The following is a 20932-nucleotide window of genomic DNA, read 5'->3' as shown; positions in this document are numbered from 1 at the left end:
CGATCGTCGGCGAAGGCGGTTGATCACCTTTAGGAAAATCCATAACTCGAGCCCAAGGATCGCGAGAGCTCCGAGAATGAAACCGAACCAAAAAGATAAAAACATGATGATGAATTATTCGGGATTTATTCGGTTTCGAATTATTTAACGGGCAGAAGGCAGGAGAAGGGATCGACGGAGTCTCAGTTTAACTTCTTTGAGAAGAAGTATGAGGGTAATCTGGTAAATTTACGTCCTTTTGTGGATCGGGTTGAAACCGCGTTGTGGGGAGTGAATCCGGCGTGTGCTGTTTACCTTTCATTCCCGCGTAAGTGACGCGATAGTGACAAGAGAAAGGCTTAACTGCACATAAACACCTTATAATTTCCTTACTTTGCACTTATATCCCCTCACTTGGCTTTTGCAGCGCTTATCTGCCCTAAAGTTTTTTAAATTTGCATTTAAATGCCCTAAACTACTCAAAGTTACTCGAGAAAAAAACACCCTACATTACTCAAACGTGGAAATTTCTCTTCGAAAATTCTCATGTGATATCCATCTGCTAAGTTTAAAACTTTAACGCTCAAGTTTTTGTTAAATTTACAGTTAAGACTATCAAAATTCTATCTTAAATCTACTCTAATTCTGTTTTAAAATAGAATTTTGATAGGTTTGACACTAATTTTAACAGATATTAAAAGTTGAATTATTTTAAAACTAGCATGTAATTGTCACATAAGAATTTTCGAGGGAAAATTATAGTGTTTGCATAACTGAAAGTGTTAAAAGCACAAATTTTAAAACCTCTAGGATATATCAATGCTACAAAAAATAAGTGATGATATATAAATGCAAAGTAGAGGAAACTATAGGCTATTTAAATGTAGTTAAGCCGAAGAGAAATGGTTTTATCGATATTAGCCCTCTTAGCTCTCTCATATTTAGCGTTAGTCCCCCAAAATCTTTAAGTTTGGTCCCTCACATCTTTATACTTTGAAATCAGTTCCTCTTAGTCCTTTGAATATCTGAATTTTTTTTATTCTCACTTAAATGGGAATGATTACTCTCTAGCATCTCATTAGAAATAGACATTCCCACACAACGTAGAAATTAATGAGAAGTAAAAATAAGAACTCTAGCTTTTAAAATAAATAAGAAATGGGAATAGCATTCTATTTTTGCTTATTCTAGCATACTAAATGAGGCGTAGAGGATTGTTTATTTTTGTGACTAAGTTATACCCTTCTGAGCAAAAATATATGGTTAATATTATAATATACTAAAGAAATGAAAACAAGAGACAAGAGACAAGAGAAGAAGAGAAATTGTAATTTTTATACCTCTTAATCTATTTCCATACATGGTACAATTTATAGATACATGATGGAAGATAAAAGGACATTGGGCTAATAAAAAAACACAAAGTTAATAGTTCACATACAAAGTAATGTCCACATACATTTTGTCTTTTAGATTTCAACACTCCCCCTTAGACATTACTTCAAGATGTCAATGCTTCGTTAAAAACCTCGCTAGAAAAACCCAGTGGGAGAAAAACTAGTCGAGGAAAAGAGAACACGACATAAGTAGATTCTTGTGTTGCATTAGTTGCCTCATTAAAAACCGTTGGCTAAGAAAACCATGTGGGACAAAACTTAGCAAAAGAAGAAAAAAAAGTACAACTATAGTCCTTCAAGGCGCAATCTTCGGGATTGCATTAAAAATTCGCTCCCCCTGATGATGACAATCTTCTGAGTCTATGCTAAGAAAAAACCCAGTGGGACAAAACTTAGCGAAAATGAGAAAAATATGATGATAGACCTTCAGGTCCTAATCTTCAGGATTGTTCTTTAAGAATTTGCTCCCCCTGAAGATGATAGTCTTCCAAGTCTGCGCATACCAATATTATGAACATATTTCTCATAAGTTGATGTAGGCAGAGATTTAGTGAACAAATCTACAAGATTGTCACTTGATTGAACTTTTTCGATGGTGATTTCGTCATTCTTTTGGAGCTCATGTGGATAAAAGAATTTTGGCGCAATATGTTTTATCATGGTTCCTTTTACATATCCACTACTCATTTGTGCAACACAAGCTGCATTGTCCTTATAAAGGATAGTGGGGGTAATATCGTCTTTCGCTAGACCACATGAGCCACGAATGTGTCGTATCAACGATCTTAACCATACACATTCTCGTGAAGCCTCATATAAAGCGATAATGTGTCGTATCAACGATCTTAACCATACACATTCTCGTGAAGCCTCATATAAAGCGATAATCTCTGAGTGGTTAGAAGAAGTAGTCACCATGGTCTGCTTAACAGACCTCCAAGAAACGGTAGTACCACCACAAAGAAATACATAACCAGTTTGGGATCTGGTGTTATGGGGATCAGATATGTAGCCAGCGTCCGAATAGCCCACCAATGTCATATCTTGGTTTCTTTTATAGAATAGTCCAAGATCTTTTGTACCTTAAATATAGCGAAGGATATGTTTAACGCCATTCCAATGCCTCATTGTAGGAGAAGTACTATACCTTGCTAGCAAGTTCACCACAAATGCAATATCAGGCCTGGTGCAATTTGCGAGATCGAGGGAACGGACGACCATTGGTGTGCATTATCTTCTTTGGGTCTAAATAGGTCTTTATCAACTTCGAGGGAACGGACGACCATTGGTGTGCTAAGTGGATGAGATTTATCTATATAAAATCTTTCCAAAACATTTTTCACGTAGGTTGACTGGTGTAGAAAAATTCCTTCTGGGAAATACTCAATCTGCACGCTGAGACAAAACTTGGTTTTTCCTAAGTCTTTCATTTCAAACTCCATCTTTAGGCATGAGCTAGCTTCTGTAAGCTCCTTGTGCGTTCTAATAATATTTATATCATCGACATAGACTGAGATGATACAGAAACCATTTTCGGATTTCTTTATAAACATACAAGGGCAGACGTCATTATTTGCATATCTCTTCTTCAGGAGAAACTCACTCAGTTGATTATACCATATTTTACTCGACTGTTTCAAGCCGTATAACGACCTTTGCAATTTAATGTTATACATGTTGCGATTCTCGTTTTCTCTCAATTCAGGGATTTTAAGTCCATCAGGGACTTTCATATAAATATTAGCGTCCAGTGACCCATATAAATATATGGTCACGACGTCCATCAACTGCATATCTAAATTCATTGTTGCTGCCATTGATATTAAGTAGCAGAACGTAATACCATCCATAACCGGAGAATATGTTTCATTAAAATCAATGTCGGGTCTCTGCATAAACCATTGAGCTACTAATCTCGCTTTGTATCTCACCACCTCATTATTCTCGTTTCTTTTTCGTACAAAGACCCATTTATATCCTACAGGGATAATATCATCAGGTGTACAGACTACGGGTCCGAATACTTTTCTTTTATTTAGCGAGCCGAGCTCTACCTCTATTGTTTCTTTCCATCTCTCCCAGTCTGAGAGCTTCCGACACTCTGCTATTGACTTAGGTTCTGGATCCATATTATCATTGGAGATGGAAAGAGCAATCGTGGAGGCAAATATGTGGTCGACAACTGTTATATTTCTATTATATGTTTTTCGGTATTCACAAAATTTGTAGCTACTTCTATGTTTATATCCACCAAATCTTCATCATTTCCTATAACATTTGGATTTGGTTGTTCCGTAACTGCAACCCTAGTACGATGATTATCAAGTGCACGTGTAATTTTACTGGGGCTTTTGCCTTCAGGACGATCCTCTTCAGGAGGTTTTGGGAGAGACTGAATTTCTTTATTATATTTAGTTTGTCGTGTATTCTTATCTTTCGCACCGATCGGTCTTCCACTCTTCTGGCATAGTGGAGCATCATTTGATATACTCAGTCCATGTGGGCTTTTCACTCTTTGCGGTNNNNAGCAGGAATATGAGACTTGGTCACTCCTTTGTGATTAGTGAATGCGTCTGGCAGCTTATTTGCTAAATTTTGCAAATTAATTATCTTCTGAACTTCAAGTTCAGTCTGACTAGTACGTGGATCTAAATATTGAAGATCTTTTTCATACCATGATATTTCCTAAAATTTATTTAATTTTTTGGTGTTTATCTCCCCCTAATGTCGGGAAATAATCTTCATCGAATATGCAATCAGCATACCGAGTAGTAAATTGATCCCTTGTCATGGGCTCTAGGTATTTTATAATTGACAGAGTTTCATAACCGATGTATATACCTAGCTTTCACTGAGGGCCCATAGAGGTACGCTTGGGTTGTGATATTGGAACATAAACTGCACATCCGAAAATACGCAAATGGGAAATGTTTGGTGCTTTACCACGCACTAGTTGTAAGGGGGAATAATCATGATATACAGTGGGTCGGATTTGGATTAACGCAGCAGTGTGTAAAATGGCATGTCCCCAACAAGAAATAGGTAGTTTTGAATTTTGTAATAATGGCCTAGCAATTAATTTGATCCTCTTAATTAACAATTCTGCTAAACCATTTTGAGTGTGGAGAACCGGATGCTCTAATTTAATACCCAATACCATACAAAAATCATCAAATGTTTTGGATGTGAACTCGGTAGCATTATCCATACGAATAGATTTAATTAGAAAATCAGGAAATTGAGCTCGTAATTCAATGATCTTTGCTATTAATTTAGCAAAGGTATTATTACGGGTGGATAACAAGTTGACATGAGTCCACCTAGTAGAGGCATCAATCAAGACCATAAAGTATCTAAATGGTCCTGATGCAGGATGAATGGGTCCACAGATATCTCCTTGAATCCTTTGAAGGAAAATGGGAGATTCAACATTCACTTTAGTACGAGAAGGGAGTACTATAAGTTTTCCTTTAGCACAAGACTCACAAATATAGTCTAACGATGAGGGGACATTGCTGCTTGGCATAGTATGCCCAATTGAATTTAATATTATCCGTCGCATCATATTTTTCCTAGGATGACCCAATCACTCAAGCCATAATTTAAATGAATTTGGATCTTTAAATTTTAAACTCATCGCAACATGGTTAGTATTAAGTCGGATATATGTGTAGTACAACCCTGAGAAGAAAGATGGAAGCTTCTCTATAACCTGCTTCCGACATCTAATTGGCTAAGTCATGAGAAGATGTTCAGCACCATTCTCATTTTCGGTTTCAATATGAAAATCATTAGACCGAATATCTTTAAAACTAAGAAGGGTACGTTTGGATTCTGGATATAATAATGCATCATTGATAATTAATTTTGTACCCATAGGAAGCATTAGTGAAGCTTTGCCGGAGCCTACTATCAACACATTGTCGTTAGCAATGATAGTTACACTTCCTTGTTTTTCAGTCAAAGTTTGAAAAAATTTTCTATCTTTCAGGATAGTATGTGTGGTAGCACTATCTACCAAGCACAAGATAGTCTCCTTCTCCATGGGTTGTATGCGAGAGTTTTCGTGCAATTTAAAAAAATGAAATATTCATATAAGCACAACAAAAATAAGGTAAAGGCATAATCATTTAAACAAACCCATACGAACTTGAAATTGTCTTACAAAAATATGCAAAATAAGTCTAGAATAATTCCAAATTATCTTAACAAAAGCAACTAGAACAAGTCTGAAAAAAACGAAATAGACTAATAAAACATGCATAGATAGTGATAAATAACATGATCACTCCTGGTCACCAAATAGACTAATAAAACATGCATAGATAGTGATAAATAACATGATCACTCCTGGTCACCAAAATCATCAAGCTCCATCTTCAATAAGTCATCATATAGTGATAAATAACATGATCACTCCTGGTCACCAAAATCATCAAGCTCCATCTTCAATAAGTCATCATCATCCATATTATCATAATTGTCATCTTTCAGGGTCATGTTTGCTTCAGGCAAACTGGCATGATGTTTCTCACCTTGTTTTGCCTTTCCCTTTGAGTCCTTTAGCATTCTCTGATAGGCCTCAACCAAATGTTTCGGTGTATGACATGTGCGAGACCAGTGGTCCTCACATCCACAACGATAGCAAGTTTGCTTGTTATTTGCAACCTGTTGATGAGAATTAGGCTTGTGTGAAGGAGATTTATACTTGTTCTGACCCTTGCCACGGTCCTAAAGACCATTAGCATTGCGACGACCACGAACCCTATTTCCATGATAAGACCCGCGACCACGTCCATGAACTCTACCATGTCCACGCCCATGAGTATTACTCTGATTTGTGGTATGTGCTTCAGGCACAGCTTGCGAACCAACTGGTCTAGCATTATGGTTGCACATCAGAAGTTAGCTGTGTTTCTCTACAACTAGTAACGCAGAGATCAATTCAGAGTATTTTGAATAGTTTTTGGTCCTGTACTGCTGTTGGAGTATAAGATTACTTGCATGGAATGTAGAGAGGGTCTTTTCAATCAATTCAGCCTCTGTAATATTCTACTTACAGAGCTTTAGCTGTGAGACAATGCGGTGGAGAGTTAAATTGTATTCAGTCACGGATTTAAAATCCTAAAATCGCAAGTTTAACCAATCATATTGTGCTTGCGGGAGCATAATAGCCGTCTGTTGGTCAAAGCGATCCTTCAGGGATTGCCATAGAACAGCAGGATCTTTTTTACTAAGGTACTCATTTTTCAGGTCTTTGTTGAGATGATGACGAAAAAAATCAATGCATTTTCCTTCTGGTCAGAGGTGCTCTGAGAAGCTAGAACAATAGTGCTGCTTAAATCACAAAAATCCAGATAGATTTTAATATCCAAGGCCCAAGTCAAGTAGTTGCTGCCATCAACGGCAAGCTCAGCAAATTTCCCTTTTGGTGATGTTAGACATTGTTCAGAAATGCTATAATTATCATTAGAAGATATATCAATCCACCAAATTTATAAAATATTGCATTATATAAGGTGTGCAGACAAACAAAAGCGAATAAATAAAGGAGCCACAAATCATTAGTTACAGTGCATGCCTCTGTTCTAATTAGCTAGGACAAGTGATCAATCAACAGAAGGTGTGCATTTGTAAATTGTATTAAACCAGACTGCATGAAATCAACATATAATAAATGGTTTATATGCATGTATATTATATAACAAATACGAAAAGGGGGAGATTCTATATATATAAAAACAAACCAAATGTGAATGTTTGTTTATTTATTTTTACAAGATGAAAACAGATTGTATTCATAATAAGACCAACATGGTGAATGTTTGTTTATTTATTTTTACAAGATGAAAACAGATTGTATTCATAATAAGACCAACATGCATGTTTGTGTGTTTATAAAAGGACAACTCAGCAAATATATCATCATCACATGATTCGCATAAAAACAAACCAAAGAATTCCATATCATACTGGACATAATCATAATCATTCGACGGAAAGCTTGATACTATGTAAATAGACAAAGGTCGAATGTGTTTACCTTGCAGAAGATGTACACCTAAAAATCTATTACTACGAACCGATGATCACGAACCGGCTAGAGCCACTCGTGCTGATTGTTGGCCTTCTTGTTTTGATGATGTTTAACAAATAATTTACCACTAATGTTGTTTGTCTAATATTTGTGTTTTCTTATTTATTATAGACAAACAACGTTGTTGGAGGATGGATGAAATAGAGCTTCAACGATCATATCCAAAGGAGGTTAGCGGAATGTCGGGTTGAAGCCTTGCAATTCAAAGTTAAAGATCAAGTTCAAGCTTCATCCACATGTGTACCAAGTTGAGCTATAATGAAGATCAAGATCTAGCTTGGGTAACTAGTTTAGGTTTTATATTATGTGTGTTAAGTACATTAAGCTCAATATCTATACACACACATTTATTGGTTTCCTTGTATATATATATAGTTATATATATATACATAAGTTTTGGTTTCTATGCATATATATAGTTATATACATTTATATACATGCATGGTTTTGGGTTTTCATGTTTATAATATGAAATCACATATTTCATATTTACAACCTGATTTCATGTGTCAGTTCGCGGTCGACCGCCACGGTCGATTGCCATGAGTTCAGAAACTCATTATAGGTTTTTATGGCTCGCGGTCGACCGTGGCGGTCGACCGTAGCAAGTCCAGAGACTTTCGCGGTCGACCGTCGCGGTCGACCGTCGCTTGTCCAGAGCAGTAGTTTGGTTTTTTGTTGCTTGCGGTCGACCGCCGATATGACCGTTGGAAACCAACGACTATTTTTCTGAGTTGTTTGCTTTGGGCTTTTTTTGTCATTTGCTTGGGGTTTTTTTGCTGATGTTTTGAGTGGATATAAATACCTCATTGTCTTCAGCTCTTCAATAACAAGAGTGTGTTTTTAAAACAAGTTTAAAGAGTTTTAAACAAGGGTTTAAGTTTGGTTTAAGAAGCTTTTAAGCATTTAGAAGTTTGAGTTTGTAAAATCAATTTCACAAGAGCTTGAGGAGATCATCTATTGGTGTTTGGGCATCTAACTATTCTCCTTCCATCTCTTGTCATCTATCGAGAAGTTTTCTAACTCTTTTCTTTAGCAATTTTATTATTGATTTTCATATTCTTATTATTGCTAGTTTGCTATTTGAGTTAGATTTGATTTTATCTCATTGTTACACACACCCACTTGAGCTTATTGTATTTGCATTCATAATATATCTTGGGTTGGTGAGAGTTGTAACAATTGAGTGTGAGCTTTCATTGTATTCTCATCTATAGTAGAGAACAAACATTTATTGTATTGAGCCTTATTGTGAGATTCACTTTGTAATATACTTGTACACCGAGAGAAGTGTGTGGCGAGAGTTGGGGATCGTCCCAAGAGGAGTGGCGTCAGTTGACGAACCTAGGGAGAGGCTGTAACCGAGCACTTGAGGGAGACACGTCTAGTTCAACACTTGAGAGGGTGTAGAGTGGGATTGCAAGAGTGGTGATTGTAAAGTTTTCGGTTAGCTAGAAAACCGAGTGTGAGGTGTAAACGTTATTCGGGTAAGCGTAGAAAACCCGGTTGTGTTAGTGGATTTCTCCCCGGGAGTGGGGAGCGGAGACGTAGGACGGAAGGTCCGAACTCCGTGATCATTTGATTGTGTTTGAGTGTGCTTTGGCGTTTATTCTTATTTGTGCTCATTGCTCATTTCGTCATTATCTCATTATCTAGCTTGTCCACTACATTGTTTACATTTGTTTATGTTACCCTTGTGTTTGCATATCCTTGCATATATCATATAGTATATCTCTTTGCTAGGATATATCATTTGTTCATATTTCTTATCCTAGCTCATATTTCTTGTTGTAGTTCATACTTGCTAGGATAACTTGTTAATTAATTTTAATTAGCATTTAATCGGATTAGATTAGCATAAGATCCTAATCACCCCTCTAGAGTCTAACAATTGGTATCAGAGCTTGGTGCTCTTTGATTTAAAGGTTTAACCGCCTTGAGTTAAAGATCCAAGTTATCTTATTTGTACTAATCTAGTTATGATTACATTTATCTTGCTTGCATATATTCACATATATATCATGAATATAAACATATTTCGTTTAGGCTATGAATCAAATGTTGCTCCTAATTTTATTAATTTTCCCTATGCACAATGGGCTTCTAGATTTAAACTATTTGTGCAATCTAGAAATATCGACTTATGGGAAGTTATTGATTGTGCTTATATTATGCCCACATTGGAGAAATCCAAGTGGAGCAATCATGATAATAAAATGTTTACAATGAACAAGCTTTTGTTAGAATTTTTGCTTAATGCTTTTGACTTATCCCTTTCTAACAAATTTGTTCATTTTGATAGTGCTTACAAACTTTGGAAATTTATTGAAACATATCAAGGAGACTTGGAGGCAATCCGACAAGCTTTGGAGGATTCTTCTTCAAGTTCATGTGGAGCATCATGCACACGGCCACAAGAGGATAACTCTTGTGTAGTAAGCGATTCCGATTCCGAAAGTGAATTAACTATTGATGAACTCGCTTGTGCATATGATAGATTAATGCATGCGAATACAAAATTGCAAAATAATTTTATAGATCTAAAAAGCAAGCATGTAGATTTGAAATCCGATCATGAGTCGCTAGCTTCCAAACTTGATATTGTTGTTAAAGAGAACGCTATTTTGAAAGAAAACAACGAGTTATTAAGTTTGGAAAATAATAATATGTCTTTATCTATTGCTAGCTTAACTCTTGCTAAAAATGATGCCATGATAGAAGTAGAAACTATTAGGGATAAGTTTAATTTATTTAAATATGATCATGTTTCATCTACTTCTATTTCCAATGCTTGTATGCCTAACAACGTGTTGGATCATGTTAAAGAACGCATATCATCTTTAGATTCAACCCTTAAAACATGCATTGTAGATAATAAGAAACTTATGGACTTGGGTGCAAAGTCTAGCACTACAACTTCTAAACCCGTACACTTTGCACACTTGTATAGTAAAACTTATAAGTGTTCCATTTGTGGTCGTAAAGGCCATTTAGCTAAGTTTTGCTATGATGCACATAAATCCTTCAAGACTAAAGTTTCTTGTGCATCTCATAAAGCTTCTTCATCACATACACATGCACATACTCATCATGTTCATCATAAGCATGCTCATGTGTTTAAATGTGATTTTTGTGGTCGATTTGGTCATTTGGCCAAATTTTATTTTGATTTAAAGAGAGTTTCACATTTGCAAATTAATTTTAAAAGACCATCCATGTTTGCAAATGTTTCTAATGTTTCTCGTGCACAACCACTTGGTCAACGCAATTTATTTCAACCTTTTCATTACACAAATTGCAATCGTAAAGGTCATTTTTTATACAATTTTTATTTTAATCACTTTCGTGCACCACATGTGCCCAAATGGGTTCATAACCCTAGGGCTTTGAGCTTGAATGATAGGGGTCATGTCCCTAAATCTTTTGGTACCAAGAATACTTGGATACCAAAACAAATTTGATTTTAAACCAAGAATTTTAGTGTTTTTATTTTTATTTTTCTTGGTTTTGAAAAATGTATTTTAAACTTTTATGAAAACAATTCTTTTTAGGAGAAATTTTTAAAACCAACTTTTTTAGAATTTAATAGGCAAAATCGACCTAAAGTGAAAAATATTAGCAAAACCGACCCTTTTCTGAAGAAAAGGGTCGGTTTTGCAGCCGAATGTGTTTTACGAAGTGCACGGGACTGCTAGTCCCGTGCACTTCGTCTTGAGCAGCGGGTGGCCTCGCTGCTTAAAAGTCGGGACTGCTAGTCCCGACTTTTAAGCAGCGAACTGCACGGGACTGCTAGTCCCGTGCACTTGGTCTTGACCAGCGGCTGGGCTCTCTGCTTAAAAGTCGGGACTGCTAGTCCCGACTTTTAAGCAGAGAGGACTCGAGACCAGGTGAACAGCAAGTGCACGGGACTAGCACTCCCGTGCACTTGCTGTGCACACTTTTGTGCACTTTCTGGCTGCATTTCAAGCCGTTCCTGTACATACATCAACACAAACATCAACTAACAAGTCACATACTCATTTCACCACAAACCCACTTAGAAATCAAACATATCACACGATATTATCGACTACAAATCCAAAAATCACATCCCTAAATAGTTTTGTAATGTATATAACCTGTAGTTTACATACATCCAAGAACTCTCCTCCTCCTCCTTTGGCTTCGTCGTCCTCCATACCGCCCTTCGACGAGTTCGTGATCCGGTTGCGTTTGTGGTTGTGACGGTCCAGCTCCATCGTCGACACGTTGGGAAGGTCCAGCTTCATCGTCATTTCTGCATCCTCCTCGACTTTGTCGCTGTTGTCGTGTATATACGAATGGCGTTACCTCCCGTCCATCATGACGATCTTCGTGAGTTCGGTGTAAGGCTTGTTGAAGCCTCTGCATTATAGCCTAATATATTGATACATGTTCATGTGTTTCGGGATTTCTACCTGCGATAGATAGTTCAAAAACAAAATTTCATATTAAATTTGATATAACAGAATGTAAATTTGAGATTTAATTTTATCGTACCTGCTCGAGCCAATTCTAAGCCACGATTTGCAAGAGTTTGAACTTCATCTATTGCTGATACCTGCAAATTTTTCAGCACATAAAGTACCAATAAAAATGGACTTAGATCAAAATATGAAAATACTTACTAGTTCTCTCTCATCTATACCCTGGGGCACATATCCTCTTTGCGACTCAACCGGTATTGTGGTTGAATGAAGTATCCATCTTCGGGTTATGCCCCAATACCAAGTGTAGTAATCTGATTCCCGAGGAGTTGGTTCAATTTGGTTGACAATGCAAAAATGCCTATCATTCCATCTGTGTATAAAAGCTTGATGCACGATCATCCAGTTTATTTGCTGGCCTCCTTTTTTTGCCTTCCTCTCTATCTTTTCAACAAACTGCGGAACATGTTGTGCACGACCAAATTGTCGAAGCACGCGGTCCGGTACATGCATTTCTACTATCTCCAAACATATAAGAGGAACTCTAGCTCTCCATACAACTTGGTATTCTGTGCATATTGGGGGTAGCTGAGGTAGAAATTGGGTGTAGGGCTCCCATTCCATCTATAATAATTTAATGCAGTTGCATATCAGAATTGGGTTTTCAGTATGTAGAAAAAAAAGCGCATGTTTTTCGGTGAGAATTACCTGAAAAATCTTCATACGGTCAAGCTCATTCCGGTAGAAATCCAATTGTCTAGCCGGGGTCTCGTCATAGCATTTTTCGACATTCCATCTACAAAAAAATATTTATCATACATTTAGTACCACAATGATAACTACAATTATATTCGCTACATAAAAAATACAATACCTGCATCCCAGTGGAATTTGTCCATCTAATTGTAAATGCGTGCATAGTCTCGGCTTCAAATGAAGTCTCTCCCATGCCCATACTTGCAATAAGCTTAGACACCCTTTAAGCTCACTGTTTTGCATAAGTGCCACTTTTGACATCTCTCTATATAAATACGCCAAAACGGCACTACCCCACGATTTTGTACCACATACGTCCAAGTCCTCGAGGAGTGGTAACCACCTAGCATATTCACAATATTCCAATTTATTAAAATAAGCTAATTCAATGAAATACAGATTCATATTATAAATACACATACCTCGCATGCACTTTATCTTTACTTGAATCTGGAAATAATATAGTACCAATCATGTGCATAATGTATGCACGTGCATGTTGGTCAACCAAAATTTGTGGGGCATCAACAGGCAACGGTACTGAGAAGATCTCTCTCAACCACTTCAACTTAATATTTCCTCGAGGCATAGGCCCCGCTTCCGCGATTTGCGCCGCGATAGCCCCGCTTTTTGCCGCTTTTTACAACACTGATCAACCATAACGATACTCGGACCTCTCTGTATAGACAATGATAGTATAAGAATGCAATATTATGTAAATGCAAATATTACAATTATAAAGTAACTGAATTACCTCTGTACAGGATATAATATGTGAACGATGCTGAGCCTGGTCATATAAGACCTCATCACTAACCGGCCCAGGATCCATGGTGTACAAACCTGCACATATAATTATACACATGTTAATAATCAATCATATAGTAATTCAGTTTCTTTATTAAAGTATATAAAAATAAAAAAATGATATAAATTACCAATTAGTTGCTATCTATTGTGTCTAGATGGACAACGAGGTCGAGTATGTCCCGGTTGTTTGCAAAGACTACATTTTTTGTGCTTGACCACTCCTTCTCGCCCTTGATCCATGGTTCCCCTAATTCGCACAGATCGTGGTCGACCTGCTTGTCTCCGGTACTGAGGTGGAACTATATGTGGTCCATTATATTCAGGCCAATACCGACTATCATCAGGTGGATGAAAACTCTCACTATATGTCTTTTGATAGTGAGCTGTTGAATACCAAGGCGAGCAATACCGATTTCTGGGAATTCTAGCACCTCCCGGCTGATTAGAAGAAGCCGCAAGCACATGTGCACAGGGTATTTTTTGGAGTTGTGGTATGTTACATGTGCAAGTGCAATCAACATCAAATAGTTTAACGGTGTAGATACCGTCACAATCTTGTACCTGCCATTCGTTGTCGTTGAATACAGTAATTTGACATGATCTTGCTGCCTCAATTCTTCTATGCAAAATGGACTCATTTTTTGGTGTGTAACGTGTTGTCCAGTCTATGCCATCACCACGCCTTTTGTTGAAGTATGCGTTTAGTCTATAGAATGTTCTCGCAACCAAAGATTGTATTGGCATAGCTCGTGCTCCTTTAAGAACGCCGTTAAAGCTCTCGGAGCAATTAGTCGTCATCATGCAAAACCGCACACCCTCATCCTTACATAATGCCCACCGATGCTCGAATTGAGGCTTCAAGTTATTTTCAATCCAATTATGTGCATCTAATGACAAAGACTTGATTTTCTCCCTGCAATGTTCATACACTAATGTGTCGGTCGCACACCCGGCTTGCCACAAAAGATTTTGCAAATTAATCTCACCGTGTTTTTTCTTGAAATTATCTCTTATATGCCTTAAACAATATCGATGGTGATGTGGTGCACTAAAACCCTCATGTAACGCCCTTATAATTCCTTTCATCCTATCCGAAATAAAGGTAATTATTCTTGGCGCACGGACACTTGGAATCCACTTGTATATAAGTTCAAAAAACCACTTCCAACTAGACGTATCCTCCACCTCCACGACTGCAAATGCTAGAGGAAATAACCCGCCATTTGCATCTACACCGGTCGCTACAAGAAGCACGCCTTTGTACTTTCCATATAAATGTGTACCATCAATGCTCAATAGCGGACGACAAAAAGTGAAGCCCTTAATAGCAGGACCAAATGCCCAAAACACGCGAGTGAACCTCTCCATACCCGGTGCAATCTCTTCGGATAATATTTCGTATTCAGTACCCGGATTATTTCGTTTGATAGCTTCAAGATACTGTGGAAGTAATTCATATGATTTTTCCCAATCTCCAAAAATTTTAGACAACGCTTTCCTCCTTGCATCATATGCCTTATATTTAGATATCTTAATCCCCCGCATGTCATATACCCTCTGAAATATCTGACTTGCATTCAGATCAAGTTCAGCTCTAACTTCAGGCATAATTAGCTTACATATATAAGAAGAAGATGCAGAATAATCATCGACATCCACCGACGGGTTGCAACATGTATGAAGTCCGCAATATCTACATATTACAAATTGCCCATTTGATGATTTTCTCACAGCGGCATTTAGCAACCAAGGACATTTTTTATTTCTCTCATCTTGCTCATTTGCGTTCTCTACTTCATTCTTATCGTTAAAGAAGCATTTCACATTGTAGTTTGTTGCATTAGTTTTTACCGGCTTTAATTTGACCCGATTCTTGATGGACCATTCTCGGATTGCAAAAATCAGTGCCTCCTTGTTCTCGAATAGATCCCCTTTTTTAAAAGTGAAGTCCTCAGGTCGTTGTAAATTTGGCCCAACATCAACAAATCCAGCTTGAGAAGTATTTATCCAATCCTCATTATGAAACTCGTCGGGCAACGGATCTTCAGCTTCCACATAATCATTGTTAACGTTAAATTGCTCCATCCAACGGGCGTCATCATCGATTCCAGCTGCCACATGCATGCTATCAATTTGCACGCCATCTTCTTCAAAATGATCTGAATCATCATCTGCTTCATCTTCTATAATTGCTCCGACTGGTGGGTAACCCGTAACATGACCTGAAGCGTCGTTAAATATATTAGTTGACGTCCCACCGATAGAATACTCACTTAAATGTTGTGGTTGAGACCATGGCTCTTGACTTGGAGATGTCATAAAACCAATCGACTCGTTGTCTAAGTCAAGCATCCGAGAAAACTCTCCTTGAGGTCGTGAAACTTGGGCAAATTCCTGAATCGGATACTTCTCAATAAACAACTCAATTGACGCTTGCTTCTCGACTAATTGTTTCATGTCATTCAATTCCTCATCTTCGGTAATCTCCACGGCAATAGTTCTACTCTCATTTATCGGACAGTTGAAGAACACCCTAATTGTATATTCTTCTTTCTTAATTTTAGTAACTCTGTGTATTTCCCTAGTCATTCCATCAAAATTACACGACTTAGATAGCATGAACATTTTCCGAGAACCTCCATCATACACCGGCAAATTATTCACTCCGACGCCGAGGCTCCCATTAAAGAAACAAATAATGGGTATGGAGTTCGTCATCGAAACTGAAAATACACAGTCCATCATATGCAAATAATCTATTAATATCTGAATAAATCAACATCAAATTTATTACCTTAATCAATCCCAAATAATGGCTAAACCCTAACTCCCAAATCACATTATATCACATTATTCAACCTATACAATACCCCTCAACGAACAAAATCCAATAAATAACTCAAATTAGCATCAATTAAAAAGAACAAAAAAGCCCCATCAAATTCCCAAATTATTAAAAAAACTCATTTCCAGAACCCCAAAATCAACCAGAAACCCAGTATAAAAATTAAAACTTTGACAGAAATTAACCAATTAAAATCTATAATACCTTTAGCAGCAGCGGGGTCGAAGGCTCGAAGACGAGCGGCGGGGGGGTCGAAGGATCGGTCACGAGAGCGGCGGCGGGGTCGGCGGCAAAGGCTCGAAGGCTAGGGTTTTTTGGGGGGGGGTCGAAGGCTCGAAGACGAGAGCGGCGGGGGTCGAAGGATCGGTCACGAGAGCGGCGGCGGGGTCGGCGGCAAAGGCTCGAAGGCTAGGGTTTTTTGGGGGGGGGTCGAAGGCTCGAAGACGAGAGCGGCGGGGGTCGAAGGATCGGTCACGAACTAGAGCGGCGGCGGGGTCGGCGGGGACTGCAACTGGCGGTGGTCGGCGGCGGGGTCGACGAGGCTGAATTTTTTTTTTCGGGGGAGAGTCACGAGAAGAAAACTTTGACTGAAAGAAAGAACGAAAGAAAAAACGAAAGAGGGGGTGGGGTAGGCGGACTGCACGGGACTACTAGTCCCGTGCAGTTTCGTAACTGCAAAATCGACCATTTTAGGTTGGTTTTGCTAATTATTTTGTGAGACGGTCGATTTTGCCTAATAAAATTGAAAAATGGGCTGTTTTAAAAATTTCTCCTTCTTTTTATTGGTCAAATTCTTTTGTTTTCATAATTCCTAGTTTTGATTTTGATGAGAGGTTTGTATTTATATAACCCTCCGTATTGGATGTTTATTCCCAAATCATGTTTACCGGGTACTAAAAGTCCTTATATGGGTTGTTACAAGCTTAAGAGCTTGATAAATTGTTGCCTCTCTTGCATTTTATTAAAAATCTTGTTTTGATTTGTTTCTTTGAATTCATTATACTTCACTTATATGATGATATTTATGTGTTTGTGCTTATGGATCATCTATGTGTGCCTTATAATGCATTCTATATGTGGTTTGATCAAGTTCTACAAAGAAAGTTCTATTTATTGATCAAACATTATTTTTGGATATAAACTTTGATTTATGATTTCTTTTGGTTGATTTGTATTCATTTGAAAACTTTTTGCGTGATTCTCATGTTCTTTCTTTTGATTTCATAAATCTACTTTTATACATATTTTTTATGTTCTTTGATATGAGACACTTTTTTTTATATTGACATTTTATATGTGTTCTCATTATCTTTTTTGTATGTGAGTTATGTTTAGCATGTTTTTAATCTATGCTTTCTCACATATGTATGCCTTAGCATTCATTTCATACATTCATTAAGGTATTTTGATAGGGGGAGCAATCCCTATATCTTTCTATGTGTTATACTCACTCATGCATATTGTTAGGGGGAGATTTCGCTCTCTTATTCCTTTTGTCCCCTTTTTGATGTTGTCAAAGGGGGAGAAATATTATGAGTATATTCTTTCTTGTTTATATGCATGATATATTATATATTATATTTTCATTTCCTTTCATGCATATATCCTTTTTGTAAATTGTTTGTCATCATCAAAAAGAGGGAGATTGTTGGCCTTCTTGTTTTGATGATGTTTAACAAACAATTTACCACTAATGTTGTTTGTCTAGTATTTGTGTTTTCTTATTTATTATAGACAAACAACGTTGTTGGAGGATGGATGGAATAGAGCTTCAACGATCATATCTAAAGGAGGTTGGCGGAATGTCGGGTTGAAGCCTTGCAATTCAAAGTTAAAGATCAAGTTCAAGCTTCATCCACATGTGTACCAAGTTGAGCAACAATGAAGATCAAGATCTAGCTTGGGTAACTAGTTTAGGTTTTATATTATGTGTGTTAAGTACGTTAAGCTCAATATCTATACACACACATTTATTGGTTTCCTTGTATATATATATAGTTATATATATATACATAAGTTTTGGTTTCTATGCATATATATAGTTATATACATTTATATACATGCATGGTTTTGGGTTTTCATGTTTATAATATGAAATCACATATTTCATAATTACTATTGTGTTTTTGAAAACATTGCATAGAATATGCAATTTTGTGAAAACTTTATATTCTTATTTTTTGGACTTAACAATAATCATATACATATTTTATTAAGTCTATATAATCATTGTGCAAAGTTTCAAAACATGGTTTAGCCTAAATGTCAAAATTCACATGTTTACATTTTCGTGTTTTGAACTATTTTGCAAAATGATGATTTTGAGTAGTAGTTTGGTTTTTTGTTGCTCGCGGTCGACCGCCGATATGACCGTTGGAACCCAACGGCTATTTTTCTGAGCTGTTTGCTTTGGGCTTTTTTTGTCATTTGCTTGGGGTTTTTTTGCTGATATTTTGAGTGGATATAAATACCCCATTGTTTTCAGCTCTTCAATAACAAGAGTGTGTTTTTAAAACAAGTTTAAAGAGTTTTAAACAAGGATTTAAGTTTAGTTTAAGAAGCTTTTAAGCATTTAGAAGTTTGAGTTTGTGAAATCAATTTCACAAGAGCTTGAGGAGATCATCTATTGGTGTTTGGGCATCCAACTATTCTCCTTCCATCTCTTATCATCTATCGAGAAGTTTTCTAACTCTTTTCTCTAGCAATTTTATTATTGATTTTCATATTCTTATTATTGTTAGTTTGCTATTTGAGTTAGATTTGATTTTATCTCATTGTTACACACACTCACTTAAGCTTATTGTATTTGCATTCATAATATATTTTGGGTTGGTGAGAGTTGTAACAATTGAGTGTGAGCTTTCATTGTGTTCTCATCCATAGTAGAGAACAAACATTTATTGTATTGAGCCTTATTATGAGATTCACTTTGTAATACACTTGTACACCGAGAGAAGTGTGTGGCGAGAGTCGGGGATAGGTTGTAACCGAGCACTTGAGGGAGACACGGCTAGGTCCAACACTTAGTGGGTGTAGGAGTGGAATTGCAAGAGTGGTGATTGTAAAGTTTTCGGTTAGCTAGAAAACCGAGTGTGAGGTGTAAACATTGTTCGGGTAAGCGTAGAAAACCCGGTTGTGTTAGTGGATTTCTCCCCGGGAGTGGGGAGCGGAGACGAAGCGTAGAAAACCCGGTTGTGTTAGTGGATTTCTCCCCGGGAGTGGGGAGCGGAGACGTAGGACGGAATGTCCGAACTACGTGATCATTTGATTGTGTTTGAGTGTGCTTTGGCGTTTATTCTTATTTGTGCTCATTGCTCATTTCGCCATTGTCTCATTATCTAGCTTGTCCACTATATTGTTTACATTTGTTTATGTTACCCTTGTGTTTGCATATCCTTACATATATCATATAGTATATCTCTTTGCTAGGATATATCATTTGTTCATATTTCTTATCCTAGCTCATATTTCTTATTGTAGTTCATACTTGCTAGGATAACTTGTTAATTAATTTTAATTGGTATTTAATCGGATTAGATTAGCATAAGACCCTAATCACCCCCCTCTAGGGTCTAACACTGATAACGTATTGTAATATACTAAAGAAATAAAAATAAGAGACAAGAGAAGAAGAGAAATTGTAATTTTTATACCTCTTAATCCATTTCTATACATGGTATAATTTATAGATACATCATGGAAGATAAAAGGACATTGGGCTAATGAAAAGACACCAAGTTAATAGTCCACATACAAAGTAATGTCCGCATACATTTTGTCTTTTAGATTTTAACAGTTAAAAATAGGACAAATTTTCAAAATCAACCTTTTTAGCATTTTAAATAGCAAAATCGACCTCATCTCATTTTATTCAGCAAAACCGACCCTTTTCTTCTGAAAAGGGTCAGTTTTGCTGTAAGAAGGTTTTTACGACATACACGGGACTGCTAGTCCCATGTATTTCAAAATACACGGGACTAGCAGTCCCGTGCGATCGGGGGGTGGGGGTTAAAAATCAACCCGTGACTTCATCCTTTTTTTTTCACCCAAACCCTTTCACCCCACCTTCTTTCACCCGCTCCTCAAACCCATCGACGCCGACCATTGTCGCCGTCGACCAAGCACCCTCCGACCACCGCCGCCGCCGACCAAGCGCACTCCGACCGCCAACCACCGCCGCCGCCGACCAAGCGCGCTCCGACCGCCGCCGCCGACCAAGGTAAATGTGGTTTTTTTTTAATTTTGATTAGCCATGAAATTACGGATTTGGGAATGGATTTGGGTTGAGATTTAGGAATTATGGTTGAGATTTGAGAATGGATTTAATTGAGATTTGGGATTAAGGTTGAAATTTGGGAATGTATTTAGTTGAGATTAGGGAATTAGGGATTAGACATGAATAATGTGATTAGGGTTTAGACATGAATAATGTGAGTTGAGATTAGGGTTTAACCATGATTAGGGTTTAGACATGAATAATGTGATTTGGGATTAGGGAATTTAGCCATTATTTGCTTTGTAGTTGAGATTAGGGTTTTAAATTTGACTTTAAATTAAGATTAATATTTCCAGTTATAATAGATTATTTACATATGATGGACTG

General features: G+C 37.2%; 2 protein-coding genes across 2 annotated transcripts; both read right to left on the bottom strand.

The window, feature by feature from the left end:
• On the bottom strand, window positions 11869-13263 carry LOC109847362 (serine/threonine-protein phosphatase 7 long form homolog). Its single transcript, XM_020416595.1, has 6 exons — window positions 13097-13263; window positions 12793-13017; window positions 12627-12714; window positions 12120-12542; window positions 11992-12052; window positions 11869-11909 (listed from the first exon to the last, which is right to left on the bottom strand). Exons 1-6 carry the CDS (start codon window positions 13261-13263, stop codon window positions 11869-11871), a joined length of 1005 nt encoding a protein of 334 aa, XP_020272184.1.
• LOC109847361 lies at window positions 14567-16202 on the bottom strand. Its single transcript, XM_020416594.1, has 2 exons — window positions 14654-16202; window positions 14567-14571 (listed from the first exon to the last, which is right to left on the bottom strand). The coding sequence occupies exons 1-2, from the start codon at window positions 16200-16202 to the stop codon at window positions 14567-14569; spliced, it is 1554 nt and encodes a 517-aa protein (XP_020272183.1).

This window comes from Asparagus officinalis, chromosome 7 (assembly GCF_001876935.1).
Source record: "Asparagus officinalis chromosome 7, Aspof.V1, whole genome shotgun sequence".
Taxonomy (NCBI): Eukaryota; Viridiplantae; Streptophyta; class Magnoliopsida; order Asparagales; family Asparagaceae; genus Asparagus; species Asparagus officinalis.
The sequence above is the reverse complement of the archived record's forward strand: the minus strand, read 5'-3'. Positions and strand labels throughout refer to the sequence as shown.